This window comes from Prionailurus viverrinus, chromosome B4 (genome assembly GCF_022837055.1).
Source record: "Prionailurus viverrinus isolate Anna chromosome B4, UM_Priviv_1.0, whole genome shotgun sequence".
NCBI lineage: Eukaryota > Metazoa > Chordata > Mammalia > Carnivora > Felidae > Prionailurus > Prionailurus viverrinus.
This window is the reverse complement of record NC_062567.1, coordinates 130,426,243-130,450,783: the sequence shown is the minus strand read 5'-3', so window position 1 is coordinate 130,450,783 and position 24,541 is coordinate 130,426,243. Positions and strand designations below refer to the sequence as shown.

Below are 24,541 nucleotides of genomic sequence, written 5' to 3'. Positions count from 1 at the left end.
CCATCATCTGGAGACTGAGGGCCAGAAATGGCAGCGAGCCACCCAGGGACACACAGAAAGTGGGTAGCAGTCCTGGGGGCCACCTTCAGCCCTGCCTCTTCAGCACCCCTCTCCCGCTAGGGTTTCCAGACTCCACCCCCAGGAACAGCTTCAACAGCCTGGTCCCTGTCCCCGCTAATCTGGCACGTGCTATCAGAGGAATGAGTGGGTAAGGAGGGCTAGGGTGAGAGGTCCACTTAGACCCCGGGCGCTTCACCAGAACGTGCGGGGATTCCCCCATCCACGGGCACATCCTCACCGCAGGGGCCGTAGGGTGCGCAGGAGCCGCAGGACTCGAAGGACCCCTAGGATCTTGGCTCCCCCGGCTGAGGCCACAGACACCACTATGTCAATGATTGACACGAAGACCAGAAAGCCATCCAGCACGTTCCAGCTACTACGCAAGTACGCCTGCTCGCCAAAGTACAGGCCCAGCGAGACAACCTGGGGGCGGGGCGATGGGCGGAGTCAGCCCGACTTCGCGACTGGGGGGCGGGGCGGTGTAGCCAGCCTCAGTGAGGGGGCGGGACGCAGACAGGCAGAGGGCTGGGCGGATGGTCTGGCAGGGGTCAGGTACCCGGCTGCCCCCCTGAAACACAGGCCCGGCGAGCCACCCCATTGCCTACTCGCCGCATATCTGGCAAACCCAATTCGATTCAAAGCCAAGTGCTCTGGGCAGCATCCGGAAAGGGATCCTTCCCCTGCACTCCACACCTCCAGCAAGTATCTCGGTGACACTGTAAATGTTCCCCTGCATTCGCCTTTCCCTCAGGATATGAGCTCCTGGAGAGTGACCCCCTCCGGGTCCCTGGAGCCCAACCTAGGGCCTGGCACCTAGCAGGGGTGGGCCTCCCACACCCTCTGTGGAATGCGGTTGAGGGACAAGTGAGTGACAAGCTTTCTAAGGGGTTTGCCCAGAGCCAAGGGCCCCCATGCTGGCGGTGGGAGAGGGTCCCCAGTGAAGCTGGGGGCTACCTTCAGCGTCATCTCGCCCACGAAGATGGCTGTGAAGATGTAGTTCGACACAGTGAGGAAGATACGTTCCTGAAAGAAGGGAGATATTGTGGGCCCGGGGGCTCCCCAAACTGCTCAGTCCCCTGGTCGGCCTCTTGCCTTCAGCCAAGGGGCACCGTGCTGCTACCTGGGTCTCAGGAGGCGTCCCGTCTCCAGCGGCAAGCTCCCGCCACACCTCCCTCCACGGCGCCTGGTGTGGGGCCTGGCTGAGCTCTCCTAGCCCCCTCAGCCCCTCACAGTGTCCCATAGCAGGCCCTGGCGGCCTGCTCTTCCGCTTTGTCCCTCGCCCTGCCCGAAGGCTTCGGCCACTCACGGTGCTGCCGGCCTCGATCTGGGGCCTCTCCAGGGCGATGGTGATGCAGTTGAGAAAGATGAAGGCCAGGACCACATAGTCGAAGAGCTTGTGGGCAATGATGGTCTGACACAGGACTCGGAACCTGGGCAGGGTGGGCAGGGTGCCACATGAGTGTCAGTGTGCCCCTTGCCCCAGAGGGCCCAGACACACATGGGGACCAGGATGGCCATGAGGAGCAGACATCTCTCTTCTCGGGCCACACAACAGGTGGTGACTTCAGGTCTGTTCAGGTGCCCACTCGGAGCTGCCTCCCCTGAGCACATGGCACCACAGGATAAAGGCCATCCATCTTGCCCTGGCACTCAAGGCCTTCCAAACACCGGTTCAAAGCTCTGAGCCTGGACCTCCAGCCATTTGGACACACATTGCCTGATGCCCCCAGCTTCTGCCCCTAGGCCTTCCCTCAGGCTGCTCCCTCCGCCTGGACCAGCTTCCACCTCCTCACAACCCCTGCTTCACCTACTGGAACGCTATCTACATAGCCTCCAAAACCCAGCACAAAGGCCTCCTCCTCCAGGAGGCCTACTGATGCCCCCTCCAGATGTGAGCACCCCAGGCTACATGAGGATTTGTCCAACCTGGTGTCAGCACAGGAATGGCCTGGACTAGGGATGCCCAGGGAGCCCCCACCCCCCGCCCCTGCATGAACACCTAGACCCTCCCCCAGCCCTGCAGACCTTCCACCACTGGGCCAGGAAGGTCCTCTGGACTATGGAAGACCCGCTACCAGGAGCCTTGCCTGGCTTGGCAAGTATCTCTCCCTCCCGGACACGCCAACCCCCTACTCTAACTTCACACCGAGCCTTGCCTCGCCCACCTGTTCTCAGGGGAGAAGAGGTAGACAGACCAGTCCTCGCGGACCTCGCACCAGTCAGGCTTATAGACGTCGATCATCTTGCGGACGCGGAAGCACAGGGTCTGGCAAGGCCAAGATGGGAGTGCAGACGGGTCGGCGCTGCGCAGAGCTGCGCATCTCCGCCCACCCCGGTCAAATCCCAAACTGGGGCCGCCGGCCGACCTGCGGCTTCTCCCAGGAGAACAGAACCCTCGCTCCTCCCAGGGAAGGCTAAGAGGTCTCCTCTACCAGCGGGGCGGGTCGCTGGGGTGGGCAGTTCCGGCCCCGCCCCCTGCCCGCCCTCCTTGAGTCCCCTCCCACTCTAGCCCCGCCCCTGTACCCCTGGACTCTGGCCCCGGGCCCCACCCCTAGGCCCCGCGCCCCGCTCACGTAGTCCATCTCCTCCTCGTCCTCCCCGCGATCCCGGCGGTCGTCCATTTTGGTGAAGACATCCTTGGCGATGCTGGGCATCCTGCCATTGCAGTCCTCGTGCCCGGGGGCCGGCCCCACCGCCCTCCAGGTCGCCCGGGGGTGGGCGCCCACGGCGGGCACCAGCTCGGCCAGGTCCATCGAGTCTCTGGTGTCGAGGGACAGCGTCCGGCGGTGGTGGCGGTGCCGGTGCGCCGGGTGGGGACCGTGGTGCACGTGGTGGGCGTGCGGAGCGTGCAGCGGCGCAGCCCGCGGCGGGCCCTCGTCCCTGGGGCCCTCGCAGGCCCGGGGACCGCCACCACGCTCCGCCGAGAGCAGGGACTCGTGCTCGGCCGACTGCGGCTTGTGCTTGAGGCTGTTCCAGCTGGAGCGGCGGCTGGCCCAGGCCCCGCTGCGGCCCCACGGCCCGTAGTAGGAGCTCCGGGAGCTGGACTGGAAGGAAGCCGGGCTCGGGTCAGCGCACCCGCCACACACACGCGACCCACTGTTGTGACTGGAGGCAGCCTGCACACCCGCTGAGGCCTGGCTGGTGGGTGACAGAACAGGCTAGACCCCAGGGGTCCTCTCCCTGCCCGGCTGTCACTCCATCTGCATCCATGGATGTGTGGGCGCCTCTAGGGTGTGGTTACATCTCCTCCTGCCACCTCACTTCCCTTGAGGAAGCCAGAGCACGTTAAGGTAGTCTCCCCACTTTACAGGTAAGGAAACAGGTTCAGAGAGGGCTTGCTCATGGCCGCACAGCTTGAAAGTGGCAGAGGCTAGATTTGAACTCTCGTATATCTGACCCCAAAGCCCAGCTCTTTGCCGTCTGCAGTGTGGCCACGATAAAAACCCAGTTCTCCACACCGGACGCACTGGCACTATTCATTCATTCATTCATTCATTCATTCATTCATTCATTCTTTGTTGCCAGGCCCTACTCTGGCACTAGGCACTCAAGAATGCAACACATATGGTCCCTGCCTGGTTCTAGCTGGAGAGTCTGGTCCCCGACACCTGGGCACCAGCCTGAGGCTAGACTGACAGGCACTTCTCCCCAGGGTCCCTCCCCATATACCCCAGCAGGAAGCACCCACCCAGAGCACCCCTCAGGGACTCACCAGGGAGCGTTGGTCACAGCTCATCCTCCCCAGTGACATGACGCTGCTCTTGCGGGAGCCCAGGGCCACCAGGACGGGGTCCGGCTGCAGTGAGAGGCGGGGGGCGGGTGCCGCAGCCCCGGGGGGGCCCAGATGTCCACCCAGTGGGAGACTGGGGTCCAGGTGCCCATTGGGGGTCATGGGGATTGGGCAGATCTTGGGATCTGGAGGGTGAGATGGAGACGGAAAGAGGGGCAAATAGAATAAGAACAAAAGAATTCATGAGACAGACATAGATGGGAACAGAAATAGAGAGTTTTTCTGGGGAGACCTCCCCCACCTTCCCCGTTGGACCCTTCCTGCACAGCTCTCAGCTTTCTTTTTTTTATTAAGTTTTTAATTTTAATTCAGCATAGTTGACATACAGTGTTATATTAGCTCCAGATGTACAAGGTAGTGATTCAACATGTCTACACATTACTCAGCATTCATCGTGTCAGCTTTCTTTTTGGGTGAGTGGATCCCCTGCCTCCTGTATTCAGGGCCAGGCTGTGTTCACCCATCATAGAAACCTCACTCCTGGGCCCACTTTAGGAAGCAAGGCGAAAATGGTACAGCCCGGTTTTCAAGGAGGACACTGGCCATGGGTTGGGGAGGCTTGTTCCAAGCTGCCCTATGGGGCCAAACAGGACCAGAAGCCAGGAGTCCTGGGGCCTGAGGCTGTCTCTTCCCAACAGGCCACACCATGGAGGGGTGAGGGTGAAGTGCACCTACCTCTGTGGCTAGAACTCAGGAGGGTTATGAATGTCACTGACTTCTTTTGGGGGATTTGCCTGTTTCCTTCCATTATGAATGTAAACAAACCACAGAGAATTAGCGGTCCTGGAGCCTGGGCTTAAGGGGAAAGCTGATGCTGAGCCCTGAGCCCTCCTGGATCTCTCTGGGGAAGGGTCCGGGTCCCCCAGGTGACAGTGGAGACCTGTTTACCTCCGCCGCTATCCAGGCCCTCCTGAAGCTTGTCGAACTCCTCCATGTTGGATGAGCTCTGGTCCTCGTCCGAGTAGGAGCGATTGGCATCACCCTGGGAGACCATCCCTCTTGTTGGAATGCACGTTGGCTCAGCCCTTCCCTCCCTCCTGAATTTTTCAATGGGTCTTTGATGCCCATTTTACAGACAGGGAAACAGAGCCTCAGAAAAGGAAAGTGAGAAGCTAACGAAGACCAAGGCCATAAGCCCACACCCGCCTGACTGCAAGTAACCCCTAAACCTCAGAGAAAGGAGGAGGCAGGATCCAGATCTCGGGGGCTTTAGAATTTCAGAGATGGAGAGACCTTGTCCTACACCTCCGAGGGAGAGACAAGGATCCCGTTGCAGCCTCCACTTGCATGCTTCCTGTGACCGGAAGCTCACCACCTAATGACAACCCCCTCCTTCGGAAAGTGTTCCCTGCTAGATGTCTGACTTGCAGCCCTCCCCCATCCAGACCCCTCCCCCACCCAGCCTGGTCCAGGCCCCATGCGGGTGCTTCCTCCGCCAGGGCCGCACTCACCTCTGCCTGGAAACCCTCCACCAAGATGGCCACCAGGAGGTTGAAGAGCACATAGTTGCCAAAGGTCATGAGGGCGACAAAGTAGAGGGAGGCCCAGGGGGAGGTGGAGGCCATGCCATTGTAGAGGACAACGTTCCAGTCCTCCTGGGTGAGGATCTGTGGGGGAAAGGGGAGCACAGGTCAGCCCTGGGGTACCCCCAGGCCCCGGCCCAGCCCAAGGGCAGAAGGCATCCAGCGGGTGGAGGAGCCTGAAGGCACCCTGCAGCCCGTGCGCACCTACAGCACCCTCTCACACGTGCCCCAGCACACCCAGGGACCTCACGTAACACGGCCCCAGCTGGCAGTGTGCCCACCTGGCACAGCCCGTGCCCCTCACTCACACACTGCGCTGCCCACTGCCTCCCCGCCCCCCACCCCGCTGGCCCACAACCCACCTCCTACCCTGATTCTCACTCCCTGCTGATGGGTGCTCCTTCTTGGCTGCTCCCACAGCCCTATCCTCTCTGTTCTATCTGCTATCTGCTCGCGCCCCCCCCCCCGGCCCCTCCATGAGCCCACCCTTCTTTCTTCTGCCCCCCGGACCCGTGCACACTCATTTAACCATGGCAAGAAAATAGCCTCAGGGAAGAATCCCAATGCACCCAGGTCTTGGGGCGGGGGTGGAGGGGCAGAGACGGGCACCAGGTGGCCAGTCAGCTCCCAGAGCCAATGCAGTGCCAGCCTGACCCCACACCCACACCTGCCTGCCGGAGCCCGGAGTTGAGGGGCCTCCCTGGCGAGCTACCCGCCTTGTCTGGATTCTCCAAGGGGCACCTCTGAAAAGCAAGCCAAGTGGCGATCCTGGGAGAAACCCCTTCCCCTGACATACGTGAACACGTGCTGCTGCTCACCTGGAACACTGTGACGATGGCCCACAGCAGGGAGTCAAAGTTCTTCCTGTCGGGGACCGTGTCTCCTGTGTCCGTGCGGAGGCTGAATTTGCAGCCAAAGATGTGCATCCCGAGGATGCTGGGGGAGGAATGGGGGTGGCTCAAGGGACCCACCCACCTTGTGTCGTTCTCAGAACGGCCGGGTAAGATGGCAGGGGCAGCGCTGGTTCCGTTCTACAGAAGCCAACGCTGAGGCTCAGAGGGCAAGTCCTCGCTCAGAGCCATAGGGGATTCGGTGATGGCGTCAGGACTCGCAGCCAGGTCCAGGGTGGCGCCTGGAGAAGCTCAAGCAGCCATGTCCCCCCCCCGCCCCCAGTCCCGCCCCAGGCTCCGGCCCTCCCCAGGGTGGGCAGGGCTCACCTGAAGATGAAGATGAAGAGCATGAGCAGCATGCAGAAGGTGGCCACGTTGTCCATGGTCTTCATGAGCACCACCAGCTGGCGCCGCAAAGCGGGCATGAAACGCACCAGCTTGAGCACCCGCAGCAGCCGGAAGGTCCGCAGCACCGACAGGCCACCGTCCGCCTGCCCCACAATCTCCCAGATGCTGGGAGGAGGCAGCAGGGGAGAGAGGCAGGAGCGTTCAACGGAGGGCAGAGCAGAGGGAGAGGAGGGCAAGGGGAGGCCAGTGGGGGGGCAGAGAGATGGAGAACATCCATTCATTCATTCATCCCACAAATAACATGTTTCACGGGCCGTCGCTGCTCCAGGGCATGCTCAAACCAGGGGCTCTTGACCTGGAGTCCACGGACACCCCCCATGAGCAGTCTCTGGCTAGGATTCAGGAGGTCTACGAAGGCCACTGACCTCTCTACGAGATTTACCATTCTTTAGATCATGAATGAAAACAAGCCACAGAGAATGAGCAATCTTTATGGCTTTTTGACCGATCAAAACCGCTGTTTTTATATCTTACAACAGCTGATGGACATATTCCCAAATACTATTTATACCCATCCTTTCTTTGGGATGACGGTAGTCCCAAGACCTGCTGCTGGATCTTGCTACTTAATGCATTAATCTAGAAGCCCGTATGTTACTGGAGGACAAATTTGTAAATATTCGAGAACTGGGTTTCTGCGCAATTGATTTCCTTTGTGCCCGGACATGCTTTGTTTACCGGCGGGGGACAGGGCACTAGATTTCCCCGCCCCCCTCCCCACTCTGCTTCTGGGCCTCCAGCCCGCTGGCAGCAGGGGCAGCACCTGATGATGACGATGATGCTGTCGAAGATGTTGTAGGGGTTGCGCAGGTAGTCGAAGAGCCCGAAGGCGGCCAGCTTCAGGAGCATCTCCAGGGCGAACATGCTGGTGAAGACGACGTTACAGATCTCTAGGATGTTGGTCAGCTCCTCAGGCTGTGGGGGCACAGGGACAGGGAACGGGGACCCCGGTCAGGGCAGAGCACAGCCATGGATCCTCTGTGGATGCTCATCGGCTGCAGGACCCCCAGGGAGGCGGGGAGGCTGAGTGAGCTGGCAGGTCAATGTCTTCGCTGGACCGCAACGGCCTTGAGAGCCTCACAACTCTGCTGCACCTCTGCTGTCATTAAGAGTCCACTGACATGGGGGGACCCCACGGGGCTGGCCTTCCACACATTTGGAAACGATGCTGGTACTGCACACTGAGGGGACCTATCAGAAAGCAGGCTTGGAAGGGGCGCCTGGGTGGCTCACTCGGTTGAGCGTCTGACTTCAGCTCAGGTCATGATCTCGTGGTTCATGAGTTCAAGCCCCGCATCGGGCTCTGTGCTGACAGCTCAGAGCCTGGAGCCTGCTTCAGATTCTGTGTCTCCCTCTCTCTCTGTCCCTCCCCTGCTCACACACACTCTCTCTCTCGAAAGTAAATAAACATGGAAGGAAGGAAGGAAGGAGGGAGGGAGGGAGGAAGGAGTCTTGGAAGCTGATGCAGAGCAAGACAAGAAGGCCAGTAGATGCCAGAAACTCCCTGTTTGCCCATGACCCTATCCCACTTAGGAAGCACTTACCACACACAGGACCTGTTTTTTTGAACTTTACAGGCGTCGTGTCACTTAATCCCATAAGAGCCCATTTTGCAGATGAAGAAGCAGGTTCGGAGAAGGCCAGCCCCTGCCTTCGGCTGTGGGGCAGGTAAGGGACAGAGCCAGTACCTGAACTCAGGCAGCCTGCCTCCAAGGCTCCCACCATTAACCTCTGCCTGTGCAGACCTCCCGACGGAGCCCTCCCCACTCTCCCCTTCCCCAGCAATGGCCACCTCAGGATCGTGGGTGGCTGGAGACCACTGTGCCCTGAGAAGGGCAGACAGAGACCATGCACCTACTGTGTGCCACCCAACTCTTTAATGTCTGCGAGCACCCTCGTCCAGGGGGCTGGCTTCACACACTTCTCAGGGGAAGACACTAGAGCCCAGAGAGGACAAGGGTTAAAGTCACCGGCTGATCAGAAAGAGACTAGCACCTTCTGACCCTGGAGCTGTTTCCCTCCTGATTTTTAGCAGCAAGAGACACCCGTATAAACGGAACCATCTGAGCAACCCTGGAATCCAAAACAGACCACACTACAGGCCATGACTAGGAGACAGGGTTCAAGGGACATTCATTCCCCCCCAACCTCAGTTTTCTCATCCATAAAACGAGGGGGTGGAGTAAGATGATATTCATTCCAGGGCTCCCCGCTAAGAGCCATACGGGGCTCCAGCGCCTCCCTTCTCTCTCTAGGACTGTGAACATGCCGGGTTTCTGTTCACCAACAAGCCTGAATCACAGAGAGGGGAAGGGCCATTTTTTAGGCCTGAGCATGCGCACTGAGCTTGACATCCGGCACAATTACAGACGCCTCCAACAATCTGCTGGTGCCTCCATTTTTCAGATAAGGACACTGAGGCTCGGGGAGGTGAACTGACTCGCCCTGAGCCACCCGGCCAGGAGGCAGCAGAGCCACAAAATCAGACTCCAAACTGCTCTCCATCACACACAACAGAAACTCCACCTGAACTCATCCGTCCTCTCCTCCGCTAGTTCATTGTTGCATGCGTTCTACAGGTGAGCTGAGCACGGTGGGCTGGGCGTGCTACCCACGATGGCCAGTGGTGAATGCATCAGGGCATCCTCCCTGCCCCCAAGAAGCGCAGGTTCTGCTGGCAAAGCCCAACCCCCCCCCCCCCCCCCCCCCGCGAGCTGACAAACAGCCGTAGTTGCTAAAAACAGAGAAAGGTGAGGGAGCTTTGAGGGAACGTAATCCTGCAGTCAGGTGCCTGCAGGGGCACCTTCCTGGAAGAAGTGACATCTCAGCAGAGCCCTCAAAGCTGAGAGGGGGAACCCAGTGAGAGGAAGGAGAAGAGAAGGTATCTGGGCAGAGGCACCGGCCAACGCAAGATTGGGGGGAGGGGGAGAGCTGCCAACCATCGGCACCCCCAGCCCCAGCCCAGCCCCTCCACCAGGCGACAGGGCACCTTCGGGGCCTGACTGTGATTCCATTTGGGTTAAAAGGAGAAGAGAAAAAAAGAACCGCCCTTCCACCTCGTGCCGGGAAACCCAATAAAACTGCCAAGTCCTCTCAAGCCCAGATAAAAGAAGGCCCCGTTTCCATCTGTAATTACATTTGACTCACAAAATGGTCCTGAAAGGGAAGTGGGACCCTGAGATGGGGGGGGGGGGGGGGGAGGGGCTGGGGCCCGGCATCCCCGGCCGAGCCAAGCCACCAATTTCCCACCCTGCCACCACGAGATCAGCGGGCATGAGAGGTGTGGCCGCTGACAGTCCATAATGGCGGCCACTCAGCTCGGGGCCACACGCGCTGCACACACACACTCCCGCCCACGAGTGCTGGGGAGGCCACCGCTCTCCGGAAAGGTCACCGGCGCGCCCGCCCCTCCCCCCCCACTTGCAGCAGCTGTTTCTCTAGTCAAGTGCACACCTGTTAATCTTTCTCTAATGGACCATCCATCACTCCCGCAGGCATTTTTCTGGGAGAGAGACAGCGAGCGGGAGACAGACAGATGAACGCAGGCTATTCTGTATCGTGAGACCGAGGTGGGAGGGTATGTGAAGAGGGATGGGGTGGGGGGGGGGAAGCCACGACGGAGATGGACAGACAGACGGACAGACAAATATAGATACAGCGACTGAGAGGCAAAGGTGGGGTGTGGAGACATGAGGCAGAAAGAAAAACACAGATAAAAACAGAATAAGGGACCAGGATCATGACATTGCGGGCGTCGGTGCAGGAGCCAGGAAAAGTGGGAGACAGCAGGCAGACAGACCGCCAGACAGAGGCTGCAGAGAGGCATCTGGAGGTGGCCAAGACCCCAGTGGAACGGGGTGAAAAAGGGCAGAACACCACGCTGAGCTGGAGGCAGGAGGAGCGAGGGCAGGTAAGGAGGGACTACATCCTGGAGGCCCAAAGTGGAGGGAGAGGGGCAGGCGCCCACTCCTTCTGGCCCCATGCCAGCTTGGAGGCACAAGGCTGGCCATTTCTGCAGGGGTGCGTAAGGGCCCTGGTGGGCAGGAGTCCCTAAGCTGTCCGCAGGAACCCCTGGAGCCCGGTACCATCCCATGATGATAATGGCAGCCGGTGTTAAGCGTCTCCCACGTGCCAGTCGGTGCTAAGCACCTTCCATGAATTAGAACAGGCTCAGAGGGAAGTGACTGCCCAGGGCCAGGGCCAGGCAGTGGCGGAATCACATCTCAACCTGAATCACAGGTATTCTCCCTCTGGCCTGTCCCCATCCCCATGGCTGTGACGGCATCACCTGCCCCGCTCTTCTGACTTGACGATCCAGTTCAGTACAGACATGTCGCTGCCCTGTTTAGAAGCCTTCCTTGGCTCTCCACTGCCTTGAGGCACTTTGTGGATGGACAGCCCCCTCACCAGCCTCCCGGGCTGTCTCCTGCCCTTTGTGCACATCCTCCTTGAGGGTTCAGGGTCCTTTGGGGGAATGCCTGAGCTCCTGGTCCCTGTACCTGTCCCTCCTCTGTCTGACTGATGAACTCGTAGTCAACCTTCAGGAGCCATTGCCCGTGCCACTGCCTTTGGGAAGGCTTCCCTGACTGCAGCCCATGTTGGCTCTCTCCCCTAAGCACCCACAGAGCTGGAATGTTGGGCACTAAGCCAGCCCGTCCTCCTCTTCCCAGAGTCCTCCCAGACCTGGGTCAGCAATGATGTGGGGGCTGCAGAAGGGAAAATAAAGACTGCTTTGACCCATCCACTGGTCTGGAGGCCTTGAATGCACTCTCCTGTGAGCCGGGGCCAGTGGACATGCCCCAGCCGGCCCCGGGGGGCTTCCTGCACCCCATCCCTGCTGCCCATCCAGCCAAGCCCTCTGTTTCTTGTTGTCCAACTCGGTGACCTCCTTCAGTTCCAGGATGGAATGGGACCGAGGACAGCCTTGCCCGCCTTGGGAGGAGTCACGCGCCTGGAGAGGTGAGTGCCAGGGGAGGGAGAAGGGGGCCATAGGGACTGCTCCCGGGAGCAAGGCTTCCCGACCCAGACCTCCCCCACTGCCTCCTGTCTGCTTTGTGGAACCTCCACCTCGGCATCCTGGAGCCCTGCTCTCTCAGTTGCTCACCATATCACCTGGGCATGCCTCAGTTTCCCCATCTGCTCAATGGATATGAGACACTCGCCTTGCCTGCCGCATCGGGCAGCCATGAGGATCACAAGGGGAAGAAATGTGGCAACACATGACAGTGAGTAATGATGGAGGAATCTGACCCCATCCGCCTGCTTGTCGCGTAGCCTCAGCCAAAGAGCAGACCTCAGCCCCGTCTGACCACCTCATGGGTCACAAGCAGGCCCCTGCCTGGATGACCCCCCCCCCCTTTTACCTGTCACCGCCTCCCAGGCCAGTCCCTGCAAGGAACAGCATCTTTGACCATGAGGAACCTAGAGACGTTGGAACCCCTTGTGATCTGGGTAGCAATGGCCACTTTGGCCGGAGACACCTGCGGTCTCACCTCTCATTTGAGCACCTGAGACCACAGAGGCAGGGGTGGCGGATGGAGTAAGAGAGCAATGCCCAGGCTGTGCCCCACTGTCACTACCTACTGTCCCCATGGCCGCACCAGTCTCCCCGCCAGGCCCCTGCGATGCCTCCCCTCCACGGTCTGCACCCCTGCAGGAAAGGGGCTGTGCGCGTTCACCCATCTTCTCCTTCTCCTCCTCCCCACTCTCCCGGCCTCCCAGGGGCCCTGGGCCACCTCTCTCTGCAGGCACCACCTCAGACGGGGCTGCTCAAAATAAGCACGGAGGCGGATCGTTTCCCGCCAAGCCACGTCTGGGAGCAGAGAGGAGTGGAGCAAAAATACCAGCAGGCCCCGAGCAGGCCCCACGCGGCGCTCAGCAGAACAATGGCTGCCACTCCAGGCTGCTTTCAAAAGAACATTTTAAAAAATTCTCCCTCCCCCTCACTCTTTTTTCAAATTCATTAATTTTTTGAGGCTCCAGACAACAGGAGGTAAGTTCACCCCAAGGGTGGTGATGTGAGGTTCAAACAGAAGACCCATAAATAATTGCAAATTAGTGAGCACCTACTACGTGCTGGGCTTCTTAACGCATTTAACCCTCCCAGCCCCTCTGTGCAGAGGGTCCGTGCGCCCGGTTACAGACGGAGCTGCTGGCTGAGGGAGGCCAAGTGACTTGCCCGAGGCCGCCTGCTGGTCAGTGGCAGAACCAGGGAAGGAGCCCAGGCAGGGGCAGCAGGGGGCGAGCAGGGTACAGGCCAGGCAGGGAGGCCCTGAGATCGGGCTGGTGGGGAGGCGGAGGGGCCGCGGCCCACAGAACCCTGGCAAACAGGCCTCTGAAAAGTGGCCCTGATCTGTAGCATATGCCAATTTCTGTGGTGTAAAGACTCCCACCATGGCCAATTCCAAGCTACCAACTGTTTAAAATCAGGCTTTCGAAGTTCCCGAGTGACAGAAAATTGGCTCTCGCAAGCCAGTTCCCACAAGCCCCTGGCGGGAACCGTGCCCAGGCAGCACTGTGACAAGCCGCTCAGAAATTAGAGCCAGGACCCCAACATCACTGTTTCCCCACGAGACCCCCCTCCGGGACCGCTGGCCCAGCCAGGCTTCTGCCCCCACCCCACCGGCAAGCCTAGGCCAGGAAAGGCCAGGAGCCTGAGCCCTAGGCCAGGAGGCCCGGGCTGCCTCTCTCACCAGCTTTACCCTGCAGACAGCCTTCCCCCCAGTCTTCCCCAGAGACCTTTTTAATTAAGCCGGAATGGCTGGCAAACCAGCAGCTCCAAACAGAGTGTCGCTGCAGCCCCAGGGGCCGCATTTAAGGAAATTGAATGGAGCCAGCGCTTGGAGAGCTAATGAAGAGGGAAATGAGAGTGTGGCCCATCGCGGGGCGCAGTGGGCGGGTGGAGGGCCTCCGCAGAAAGCGGGCGGCAGGAAAGCAAAGGGAGGTGCCACATTCTGAACCCCGTGGGGGTGTCAGTCTCGCCACAGAAAGATGTGGGTTCAGGGGCGCCTGGGTGGCTCACTCGGTTGAGCGTCCGACTTCGCTTCAGGTCGTGATCTCATGGCTCTGTGGGTTCAAGCCCCGCTTCGGGCTCTGTGCTGACAGCTCGGAGCCTGAAGCCTGCTCGGATTCTGTGTCTCCCTCTCTCTCTGTCCCTCCCTTGCTCAAGCTTGCGCACTCTCTCTCACCCACTCAAAAATAAATAAATGTTAAAGAAAGATGTGGGTGGGGCACCTGGGTGGCTCAGTCAGTTGAGCGTCCGACTTCAGCTCAGATCATGGTCTCACGGTTCATGAGCTCGAGCCCCGCGTCAGACTCTGTGCTAACAAACAGCTCAGAGCCTGAAGCCTGCTTCAGATTCTGTCTCTCTCTCTCTCTCTCCCCACCTCCCTGCTCATGCTCCGCCTCTCTCTGTCTCTCAAAAATAAATAAATGTTAAAAAAAAAAAAGAAAGAAAGATGTGGGTTCAAACCTGACCCCTGATTGTCTGTGGGACCTTGGATCAGTGACATCCCCTCCCTAGGCCTCAGGGTCACTAGCTGCCAAGCGGGGTGCCCTCACGGGGTAGGGGTCAGGTCAACGGAGGAAACCCACCCAGGGGGCTAGGTGAGTCAGAAAACGGTGTTTTTCGAATGGAGCCAGGAATGGACTTGTCACACAGGCCGTCACCCACGGTATGACCTATTTGCTGGGCACATGTGTGCTAACCCCCCACAGCCCTCCTTCCTGTGTCCCTACAAGTAGGCTCTTATCTCTTACACATCCTCCCTGTGCTCCTGCCATCTCCCTTGGGGCCATGTCTCTGAACCCCAATGGCCCAGGGGGCCTGGGACACACCATGAACTCAGCCAACACCCACTCTGCACTCCACGCACCCCGTGCTGAGGACAGAAGAAACCACAGGGTTGGCCGAGGAGGGAGACAGGGGACAGTCTTTGCAGGGCAACCCTGGGGCCACCCTCAGTGCCGCCGGGCTGCGTGGAGGGTGGACTATGTGGGGACATCAGGGACAGGAGGACGCCCAACCTGCTGAAGGCACTGCCACAGAGGGACCTTGGCTGTCAGAGGAAAGGTCTGTGTTTTGTGCCGAGGGCAATGGGGAGCTGCGGCAGGTTGGGGAGAGGGGAAAGCCCGGCCTCGGGAAAGACCACGCCAGCTGTTTGGGGGAGAATGGACAGGAGGGCTCGCGGGAAAGGCGATGACCGGAAGTCAGGTTTGGCAGGACGGACAGGGGAAGGGCTGTGGGTGCCTGGTGTCCAGGCCGCGCCACTCAGGAGACGAGAGTTGGATCTCAACCCAGCGGGCCCCAGTACCAGCTCCGCCTCCCTCGCTCACTCACCCACCAGGCACACACCTGGAGCTTCCCTCCCCTCTGGGCCGGGCCCGGGGCTGGGTACTGAGGCCACAGGGCAGAATCGGACCCGGCCCCGGTCAGGTGGGAGACAGACACCCAGGGGATGTTCAACAGCCCGGGCTGCGTGGGGCCGGCTTGGGCCTAGGCATCCAGCCCTCCCCCCGCGCCCATGCCCGCCCCCGCACCCAGCGCCCGCCCCCACTGGCCTGCTCATGGTGTTCGATGCCCATGCTGACGGTGTTAACCAAGATGGCCATCATGATGCCCCGGTTGAAGTACTTGCTGTCCACGATGCCTCGAAGCTTGGCTCGGGTCTCCCGCCACACATCCCCGCACAGCCGGGCCGCCCCGTCCGCCTGTTCCTCCTCGTCCTCCTTCTCCAGGCCTGAGGAGGTCCCATCCTCGCTGCTCCGGGCCCCGTCCCCATCCACCTCCTCCGAGTCACCACCTGAGCCACCAGAGCCCGAGCCCTCCTGGCCCGAGTCGGTGCTGCCCGGGCCCGAGGGCCGCCGGCTCCCCTCGTGCTGGCAGCGGGGACAGCTGGCAGGATCGGAGGCCAGCATGGCAGAGATGGGCTGCACCGGTGTGTGGGGCATCGGGTCCAGGGGACTGTGTCGAGGGCACAGCTCTGCGAAGCAAACACAAGGCAGGGTCGGCGCCTCAGGTTACACAGGCTTGAGGGGCTCCGAGGGGGCAGGACCTGCCCACCCCAGGGGTCAAGCTAACCCTGGGACACATGTGTGCTTCAAGTTCCTGTGGCTCAGGTTCTGTCTGGGTGAGGAGGTCGAGTGGCTTGTAGTTCCTGGGGGATTGGCTTTACCTCCCTGGGCTTGGCTGGCCCCTGTGACAAGCGAGGGCCATGGGGAGGGTTCTACTGTGGATGTGTCGGCGTGCCTAGAACAGTGCCTGGGGCACGTGTGTTTGTCGCCTGTCCTGGCTACATCATCTCCTGGCCCGAGGCCCAGCCCTCCCACGGTCCTGCTTGCTCACATTGGACTTGGGGAAATGGCTGAGAAAGAGTTTCCAAAAGAGCTTCTAAAAGAGTCAGCTTGATGTGGCGGACGGACGCCCCTTAGAGAGAGCCAAGGTGACCTCTCCATCTTCAATTCTCCTCCCACCTGTATGTGGGGCTTGTGTCCCGGGGAGGGAGGGAGGCAGGAGCCCTGGGCAGGAGGCAAACCCTTGCTCTAGAAGCCCCCTGAGAGTCGGGGTGGCTCCAGGGGAAGCAGGCAGGAGGGGCTGACGGGAGGCACAGCAGGGAGTGGGGGGCAGAAGTGTTCACCCCCTGTGCTGCCCCAGGGAGAGTTTAAGAAGCCTGAACCAGTCTTAGACCACAGTTCTGCCATCTTTAACCATTTCAAGGAGGTGTCAGAGAGGTTCTTCCTGGGTGGTTTGGTCTCTTCTTTATGTTTACCTGTACTGTCCTAAAATACACGTTTTCCTGGTGCGAGCAAAGAAAAGCTATTAGTAATATTAAAGGGAGGGTGCCTGGGTGGCTCAGGCGTCTGGCATCTGAGTCCTGGTTTCTGCCCAGGTTATGGTCTCAGGGTTCATGGGATCAAGCCCCATGGGGGCACAGTGCGGAGCCTGCTTGGGGTTCTCTCTCTCTCTGTACCCACCCTACCCTGTCCCTCCCACATGCGTGTTCTCTTTCTCTCTCTCAAAATAACTAAATAAACATTTAAGAATAATAATAATTAAAGGGAATGAAAAACATGTAATGCCTACCCTCCCTTTCCAGATTTGCCTCCCAATATCTCCTGAAGCCCCGGACGAGGCCTTCTGATTCATTCATCCCCTGGGAGCCGGCGTGGGCAGGCAGAAGCCTGGGGTCAATCCCACTTCAGTAAGGCCCACCTCAGCCCCACTCGTGCCTGGGGCTGGGCCCCCTGAAACTTGTTTCCCAGGGAAGCGGGAAGGTACTGAGGCCCAGGGGCAGGGGGCAAGGTCCCCCTCCAGAGAGCCCCCTGGACTTCTTTCCACACAGCTTCCCCGGAGAGGGTGGGGGCAGCAGCAAGAAGCCCGCGTCATCCAGGGACCCTGCAGGCAGACCCCAGCTGCCCCGTCCACGTGCTGGGCCAGCCCACGGGCCACCTGGAGCCTCCCGCAAGACCACGCCTGGACGGCTGGCGCCCGAGGAGGGGTGGGCGGCAGCTTCGAGCATCAGTTCTCTCTCTGGCTTGCCTCCCAAGAATCTCAGGGCTTGAGAGCTGCAGGGGCAGGGCCCGGGGGTGGCTGACTCCCCCTGCGCGTGAGCCTCATCCTCGACCTGACGGAGCAGGAGACTGAGGCCCACAGAGGGGCCCAGGCTGTCCAGGTCACACGCTGTGCACCTGCTCCGGGGCTGGGACCCTGCTGACTTCCGTCCTGGCACCAGCTGGGGGGCGGGACTCCTCTCCTGGGGCACACTGGCCTTCTCCGGGGAGCTGAGCGGGCGCGTTCATTTCCCTCTGGACACAGGCCCAGCAAACCCAGCTCTGATGTCCCTGATGCGGATTTTGTCACGGACACGCTGCGTGACCCCAGGTGACTCCCTTCACCTATCTGAACCTTGGTTTTCCCATCTGAAAACGGGATAATATAACTCACTCTGCCCTCTTCTCAGGACTGTTTTCTAGAACAGACGAGGGAGTGAATGGAGAGCCCCTTCTGAGCCTAACGGCCCAGAGACAGAAGATCTCTGGCCCCGACACACCATGCCTCGGCACGGTGGCCACAGCCCCCTTATCCCAGGTGGCTGGTCGTCACTGCTCTGGCGTGCTAGCACGTGGTGGCAGCAGGAAGCCACGTGGGGCGTGAGGCAGGCTGAGAGGAGTGGGGCGTTAGCGTTTTACCAGACAGGATAGACAACCGTCCGTTTCTTTCGAGTGTGAATCCCGGGCGGAGCCTGGGTCCACGTGTGACCCCACTGGGGTCGGAAGGGGATCCTGCAGGGCTCGGGGTGCTGGGTGCCCCCAGCCCGAGGCCAGCCCAGACCGGGCACCGGCAGGGGGTCAGGAAAGCAGGGAGGGAGCAAGGGGCACGGACCGGAGCTCCCGAGGGAAGACCCGGGTTCTCAACCTGCCGGATGGCTCTGCCTGTGCCGAGGAGACAGGGGGGCGCGTTCGCCAGCGGTGCCGTCGCGGGGTCCCCAGAATCCCCCGCTGGAGGCACACGAGGCCTGAGCGGGGCACCCCGGAGGCGGCGGCAGGCGGGACCACTTACTGTAATGCCTGGGCTCCTTGGCGCGGGGCCCGGGCTTGGCGGAGGGGGACGCCCCCGGGCCCGGGGCCCGGCGCCGGCTCTGCAGGGCCTGGTAGAGGCCCAGGGCACGCCTCCTGGCCTTGCGCAAGATGTGACAGACGTACTGGAAGATCTCCTCGTAACAGTCGCCGGGCTCCGCGTAGCTGGCCACCGTGCTGGAGGACAGGTAGCGCTGCCGCTGCTCCAGCATCAGCCGGTGCTCCCGCTGCTTGGTCTCCGAGAACTGGGTCGCTATGACAACGAGGCACAGGTTGATCATGAAGAAGGAGCCCACCTGTGACCAACGGGAGGAGAGGACAGGGACAGGGACAGGAACAGAGGGGACAGGTTGGTGGGGGGAGGCAGACGTGGGGGAGAGGAGAATGAAGGGATAGAGAGAAAGAGAAAACGGGGAGGCAGAGGTGGTGACGCGGTGACAGAGGTGGGGTGAGAAGCAGAGGGGTACCGAGGCAGAAAGGAGGACAGGAGGAAGAGGGGCAGGGACAAATCCGAGGCACGGAGCAGGGACAGGACAGAGCCAGGAGACAGACAGCCAGAGCCGGCAGGAAGGACAGAGAGACGATGAGGAGAAACACCGAGAGGGAGGGACGGAGGCTCAGAGAGTGCAGAAGCGGAGGGCGTGGGAGACACAGGGTGATGGGTGCGAGGAGGCGGGGAGAGAGAGGGGCAGAGGGTGGAGGGCCCAGAGAGACGGAGAGGCACGGGCACAGATAGGGACAGGAAAAGACTGCTGAGGCCTTGCTCCGACAGGAGGCCAGGGCCCCAGGACAGCGGTGGCCCAGGCAGCTCCCCAGGCCCCACTGGGACCCGCTTTGAAGCCCGATCCCCCAGGCCCTCGGACCCCGGCCAGGGACGTCAGTGCTGAGGCCAGGGAGGGAGGCCCACACCCTCTCAGACTATCCAGGCCCTGAGTCCCACCCCAGCCCTACCCTCTCTCTGGCCTCCACTTTGGCCTCAGTTGGGCATCCAGACAAAAGAGAAACTTCCTTCAGACAGGGTTTACTTGTGTGGCTTTATCTGTGCTTGGATGGAGGTGGTGGGGGAAACTACTCAGTCAGTACTAAGAATCCCACCACCTCATGATGCAGGGTCCAGTTCCAGTGGCCTCCACAGGCCGCAGAGGGCACAGGTAGGTCCTAGTTGCCAGAGGGCAGACCCCTCCTCTGGCATTCGCTAAGCCCTTGAAAGAGATCAGTGGCCCTACCAGCAAGGAGGGTCCACCTACCAGCTATTCATCCTCCTCCAGGCTACCTGCCAGGCAGTTCACGCAGGCCACAGTCCCAGCCACTGATTCACCCTCCCCTCCTGCCCCCACGTCACAAAGAGGGAGCTGGGCTTCTGGGGTTATCGAGGGCTGAGGGGAGGGCTTCCTGGCTGGAGGACCCTGAGAAAATCCCCAGGTACAAAGATGCCCCTCATTGGCCCTCTCGGTTCTATCTTCCACCAGCGTCTCCTGGAGATCTGCTGCGCATCGGGCCCCTGTGACGGGTCACCAAGAAGGAGAGGGTGCAGACCCTTCCCTCTGGGAGCTCACACCTATCAGGCTTCTAGACAGCCTGCCTCTACAGCCACTGCCCCTGTGACCCAGGCAGCTCCCCCCTTCCTTCTGGACCTCCGTTTCCCCGTCTGTAAAACCCAAGGCTCAGGCAAGACAAGCTTAACACGTTTCCAACCAGAGGGAGCGCTGGGCACCAGAGTCTGAGGGCTGAGGACCTCTCACCTCTCTGGAGCTCAGGATCCTCACCTGAGGAACAGAATGGGTAGGTGGCCCTGCATGGCCAGGATTGTGAGGGCCCGGTGGTTCAGGCTTTGCTCTCTGGACCCCTCCCAGCACCCAGAAAAGTTCAACATCCTCAGCCCCCTGCCAGTACCCTTTCTCTTGTGACAGAGCCACCTGGGGCCCAAAAATACCAGCAGTAAAAGTGGCAGGGCACATTTATTGAGGCTTACTGTGTGCCAGGGGTCATGCAGGCCTCAGACTCTGTCTCATCTAATCCTCCTGAGAACCCATAAGCCTAGGTGCCATCACCATCCCCCACGGGACTCGGGGGAGCTAACAGACGTGGCTCGTGTCACGCTGGGAGTTACCAACTTGACATCCCCACCCCTAACTCTATCAGGAGGGGCAGACCACATTCTCCAGTGCTTCTCTGGAATTCAAGGCTCCTCCAGCAACCCCAGTGGTTCGAAGTGCCTCCAATCAGGACTCTGTCCATGTCAAGGTCTCTGCAAGTTGCCCCCTGCCCAAGAGGCTCTCCCCCTGGCTGCCTGCCCTCAGCCTTTAAGGCTCAGTTCCGGTAATCACCTCCTCCAGGAAGCCTCCCACTCCCCTCTTCCTCCTCCAAGCTAGATTAGAAAACTCCTTTGGGCTCCCTCAACCTCTCAGGATTGCTTCTGCTGTGGCTCCTAATATGCTGTCTGGTCAATGTCAAGCGTAGCCCATCTTCCCGCCCCCCGCCCAAGACTGTGAGCTCCTCGAGGACAAGGCCGGGCCCACCTCACTGCTCAGTGCCCAGTGTTCGGCTCAGGGCCTGGAGCAGGGCAGGTCTCCCTGATGGTGCTGGGGAATGAACAAACCAATGGATGAAGGGCGATGCTGAACAAAGTCTCAACCCCCTTCTTTTTATCTGGGGGTCTCTTTACAGGTCCAAGGCCCCTGCGTCCCCCAGGAAGGCATCAGAGCAAAACCAACAGCAGGTACGTCTCGGGTCACTTGCCAGCTTGTCCTGAACCCCCAGGTCAAGGTCCCACCAGCTCAGGAAAAGGTGCTGTCCCAGAGAGCCAAGCATGCCCTCTCCCACCATCGGGACACCAGAGAATCCAGCCTCACAGCAGTAGGGAGTGAGCCAGCACTGACTCGCCCAGGAGAGAATCACCTTGACATTTGGGGGATTGTGCTGTGGCTGAAGCCGCGGTCAGGCATGACGAGGTGGATAAGCTCGCTCTGGGTGGACTGTGGAGGGAGGCAGGAGGGGCTTCCCAGAAGGACCCTGCTCCGTGAGGCAGACAGAGCCCCGCCTCCACCCCCTAAGCCACCCCCGCCCCCTGCATCCGAGAATTTCAGGGAGCCCTGTGGGGAAGCAGCCCCAGGCTTCTGTTTCAGAGTATCTCCCCTTCCCACCACGGGAAAAGAGGAACAAGCTGGAGCCCTAGACAAGCTCCCATCCTGGGGCTGCACCTAGCTACGGTCGTGAGAAGAATGTATTCCCAGAGACTACGAGGCAGAGAAACATGAGCAGGAGCGCCTCGATGGTCTTAAACGCCCAGAAATGAGAAATGAAGGCAATCGAGAGTGATGGATGCTTCCCGCAGCCGCGCTGATGAGTCCCTTCAGTCACCCGCTGCTCGGAGGCATTTAAAAATGGCTTGGCTGGTTCAGTCAGTGAAGCACCCGACTCTTGGTCTCAGGACTGTGAGTTCGAGCCCCGTGTTGGGTGTCTGGATGGCTTAAAATAAAATTTAAAAAAAGAAACCCTGCCCCTCCTGCTCCCTCCCACTCAGCTCTCTTGGCTCTGAGGGGCTCCCTGGGAACCCCCCAGCCCCATCCCTGGTCCCTGGGTCCGTGAGCTTCCCCAGAGAGCCCCAGCTACCCTGACACGTACTATGATAAGCAGGATAAAGTAGATGAAGTTGTAGAAGGAGTGAGCATCCATCACATAGTACATGATCTCCACCCAGCCTTCCAGGGTAATCACCTGCAGCCAGAACAGAGCAGAGGACCGGTGAGCCTGAGACAGGAAAGGCGGCACCCTCAGGAAAGACAGGCGACCGACGCAGCGCCCCAGACAGAGGCCCCAGTGTGTGTGCCAGACTGCTGGGCACACATTCTCTCTCGAACTCTCCACAAGGCTCCATGGGACGGCCATCCTCGTCCCCCATACACGGGTGAGGAAACTGAGGTTCAGAGAGGTTACAGTATTTGCCCTCTGTCACACAGCCAGGAAGGCGGGGAGCCAGACCTGAGCCTGGTCCCTCTTGCTCCAGAGCCTGCCCCTCTCCAGTCTCCCTCACCAAGGCAGGAGGGCTGGAAGCAGGGGGCCCTGGACTCCAACTCCAGCTCACCAGCTGGGCCTAGGGTACAGCTCAGCTGAGCCCAGGGGTGTGGCTATGATGGTGTGACTGTGTTCTCCTTCCCAGAGAGGGAGGCAGAGCAGCCTCGGGCAAAGCAAACGCTGGGCGCTCCCTAGCAACTGCCCTCTCCCAGGCAACCCATTCACACCCCTGGGGGCTGAGGGTCTCAAAACACAGCTGCTGGGCTGTGATCACATCACATCATGCCTTGCGGCTCTGAATTCTGTGATCTCGATGCTCCCCAGAGCAAAGCACACAGAGCGGCCGCTTTGATAAGGCCCTCCCCTCTTCTCGGGGCTTCTCAGCCACCCCCCCCCCCCCCCCCCCCCCCCCGCTCCAGCCCTGTTCTTCCTTCCGAGGGCAGCGGGAAGGTGACCTTTACCAAGCACTCACTCCACACTTGGCTGACTGTTCGGCTCCCGTCATCTAGCTTCTTCTTCTCAGCCACTCAGGGTGAGAGGGGGCTGTTATTACCCCCACGTTAAAGGTGAAAAACTGAGGCACAGAGGCAGGAAGCGGTACCCAGTCTTAGAGCCCTCGTTTCCTCAACACGCCCCACCCCGGTCGTCTGCAGCGCAGTGGGGCCGCGCAAGGCACACAGTAAAGGTAACTGTGAGTGTGTGTATATGTGTGCACTGAGTAAAACGTATTTCTTACTGACTGATCAACGAAAACCGCCCGAGAGATTCTACCCAGACAGACAGACAGCTCCTTGGTGCTCACCTTGAACCTTCCCTGCACTCGGGCCTTGGCTCAGGTGGTCACCTCCACCAGGAATGTCTTTTCCCCCACGTCCTGTGTGCAGGCCTTGCCTGGTCAGCCCCTCTAACGGGCGCGAGTCTGGTCTCTCCCCTCTAGGTCTGTACCTCACTGCCGGGATCCATCGGTCCCCAGGCAACCTGGGGTTCCACAAAGAGCACAGGCTTTGGGGGCACCCGGCCCTGGGTTAAAATCCTGACTCTCCACTAACCAGCATGTGATCCATCAAATAGCTTGCTTCCTTTCTCTCGAACCTCAGTTGCTCTGTCTATAATAGGGGCACGATAACGCCCATCGCGCCAGCAAGCCGGGCAGATTTCAATGAAACAGGCGGCCAACACCTAGCACAGAGCCCTCCCTGCCAGAAGAAGCTGTTCCCCCCGCCCCTCACCCCACCCCACTCCGGTCTCCCGGGCCCCAGCCTGTGCGCTGGTGCCAGGCCTGAGCGGCCTCACCTGAAAGATGACGATCCAGGCGTAGCCGATGTTGTCGAAATTGATGGCACCCTTGTGGGGGTTGGCGCTGCCCGTGCGGCACACGTTATAGTAGCGGTTCCAGTTGACGCAGAGCCCGCTGGCATTGAGGTCCTGGCGCCCCGCCCCGAAGTCGTAGACATCATCCTTGGACAGGCAGCACTCACGGCCCTGCTCCTTGAGTGGGGGGATCTCGTGGCAGCCCATGATGCCATTGTCCCCCGAAAGGGAGCAGATGAAGGGCATCTCGTCGTCCTCCTCTGGCTGGTAGTAGGGGGGCAGGGCCACATCCCCTTGTCTGTGCACGGGTGATGGCGGGGGGAAGAGAAGAGAAGGGGAGGGGTCACCACCAGGAGGAGCAGGAAGGGGAAAGGCCACGTAGTATGACAGAACTGTCCCAACAGGTCCTGTCACTGCCTCTAGACCTTGGCCTATGTTGTTCCCCCACCTGGGACGCCCTTCCCCATGGTCAAAAAATCTCCCACTGACCCACTGCAGTCAGTTCTAGGGTCTCTTCCCTAAGGGGGCCTCCCCAGGATGGAGCAGGGCTAGTCCCTGACCCGCTGTGGCCAGACTGTGCCCTGCACACGCCCGCATTGCTCCTAGGGCATGTGTACCCAACTTCTCTTGGAGCCTGAAGCTCTTTTAGGACAAGGACGGGGTCTCAGGCTCCCCAGTCCCCACACACTGTTTGTTCAGCACAGAGTACACGTTTAATCAACAAACGTTGAATTCTACTGATCCAACAGATGAGGATCTGATCCTCTGCCTGCCCCACCCCTTCCCATCTATGTAACCTTGGGCTGTTAACTTCCTCTCTCCAGACCTCAATTTCCTCATCTGTAAGACAGAGATGACAATCTCTGCCCTACCCATCCTGTGAGGTTAAACAATGAGTCATTGCAACCCAATCAAAATCCCAATTTGTTTGTGTCTGTGGAACCTGGACAGATGGTTCTAGGATTTATCTG

At 60.1% G+C, this 24,541-nt stretch overlaps 1 protein-coding gene across 5 annotated transcripts in view; it reads right to left on the bottom strand.

Moving 5' to 3' along the window:
- The window catches only part of CACNA1I (calcium voltage-gated channel subunit alpha1 I), a 67,419-nt gene that overhangs the window by 23,439 nt on the left and 19,439 nt on the right, over positions 1 to 24,541 (bottom strand). The window contains exons 1-16 of one of the 5 annotated variants that reach the window (XM_047865396.1): positions 24,131 to 24,248; positions 23,553 to 23,868; positions 21,870 to 21,962; positions 18,229 to 18,541; positions 15,231 to 15,652; positions 7,435 to 7,586; positions 6,591 to 6,776; positions 6,192 to 6,309; positions 5,302 to 5,457; positions 4,739 to 4,832; positions 3,773 to 3,975; positions 2,634 to 3,104; positions 2,226 to 2,326; positions 1,367 to 1,490; positions 1,015 to 1,083; positions 299 to 483 (exon numbers count right to left, since the gene is read on the bottom strand). In XM_047865396.1, the coding sequence (XP_047721352.1) occupies positions 299 to 483; positions 1,015 to 1,083; positions 1,367 to 1,490; positions 2,226 to 2,326; positions 2,634 to 3,104; positions 3,773 to 3,975; positions 4,739 to 4,832; positions 5,302 to 5,457; positions 6,192 to 6,309; positions 6,591 to 6,776; positions 7,435 to 7,586; positions 15,231 to 15,652; positions 18,229 to 18,541; positions 21,870 to 21,962; positions 23,553 to 23,816 (2,951 nt within the window). In that variant the 5' untranslated portion in view covers positions 23,817 to 23,868; positions 24,131 to 24,248. Of the gene's footprint in view, positions 1 to 298; positions 484 to 1,014; positions 1,084 to 1,366; positions 1,491 to 2,225; positions 2,327 to 2,633; positions 3,105 to 3,772; positions 3,976 to 4,738; positions 4,833 to 5,301; positions 5,458 to 6,191; positions 6,310 to 6,590; positions 6,777 to 7,434; positions 7,587 to 15,230; positions 15,653 to 18,228; positions 18,542 to 21,869; positions 21,963 to 22,720; positions 22,851 to 23,552; positions 23,869 to 24,130; positions 24,249 to 24,541 lie in introns of those variants that run through there. The other 4 variants (XM_047865395.1, XM_047865398.1, XM_047865397.1 and 1 more) reach the window with 4 other exon arrangements.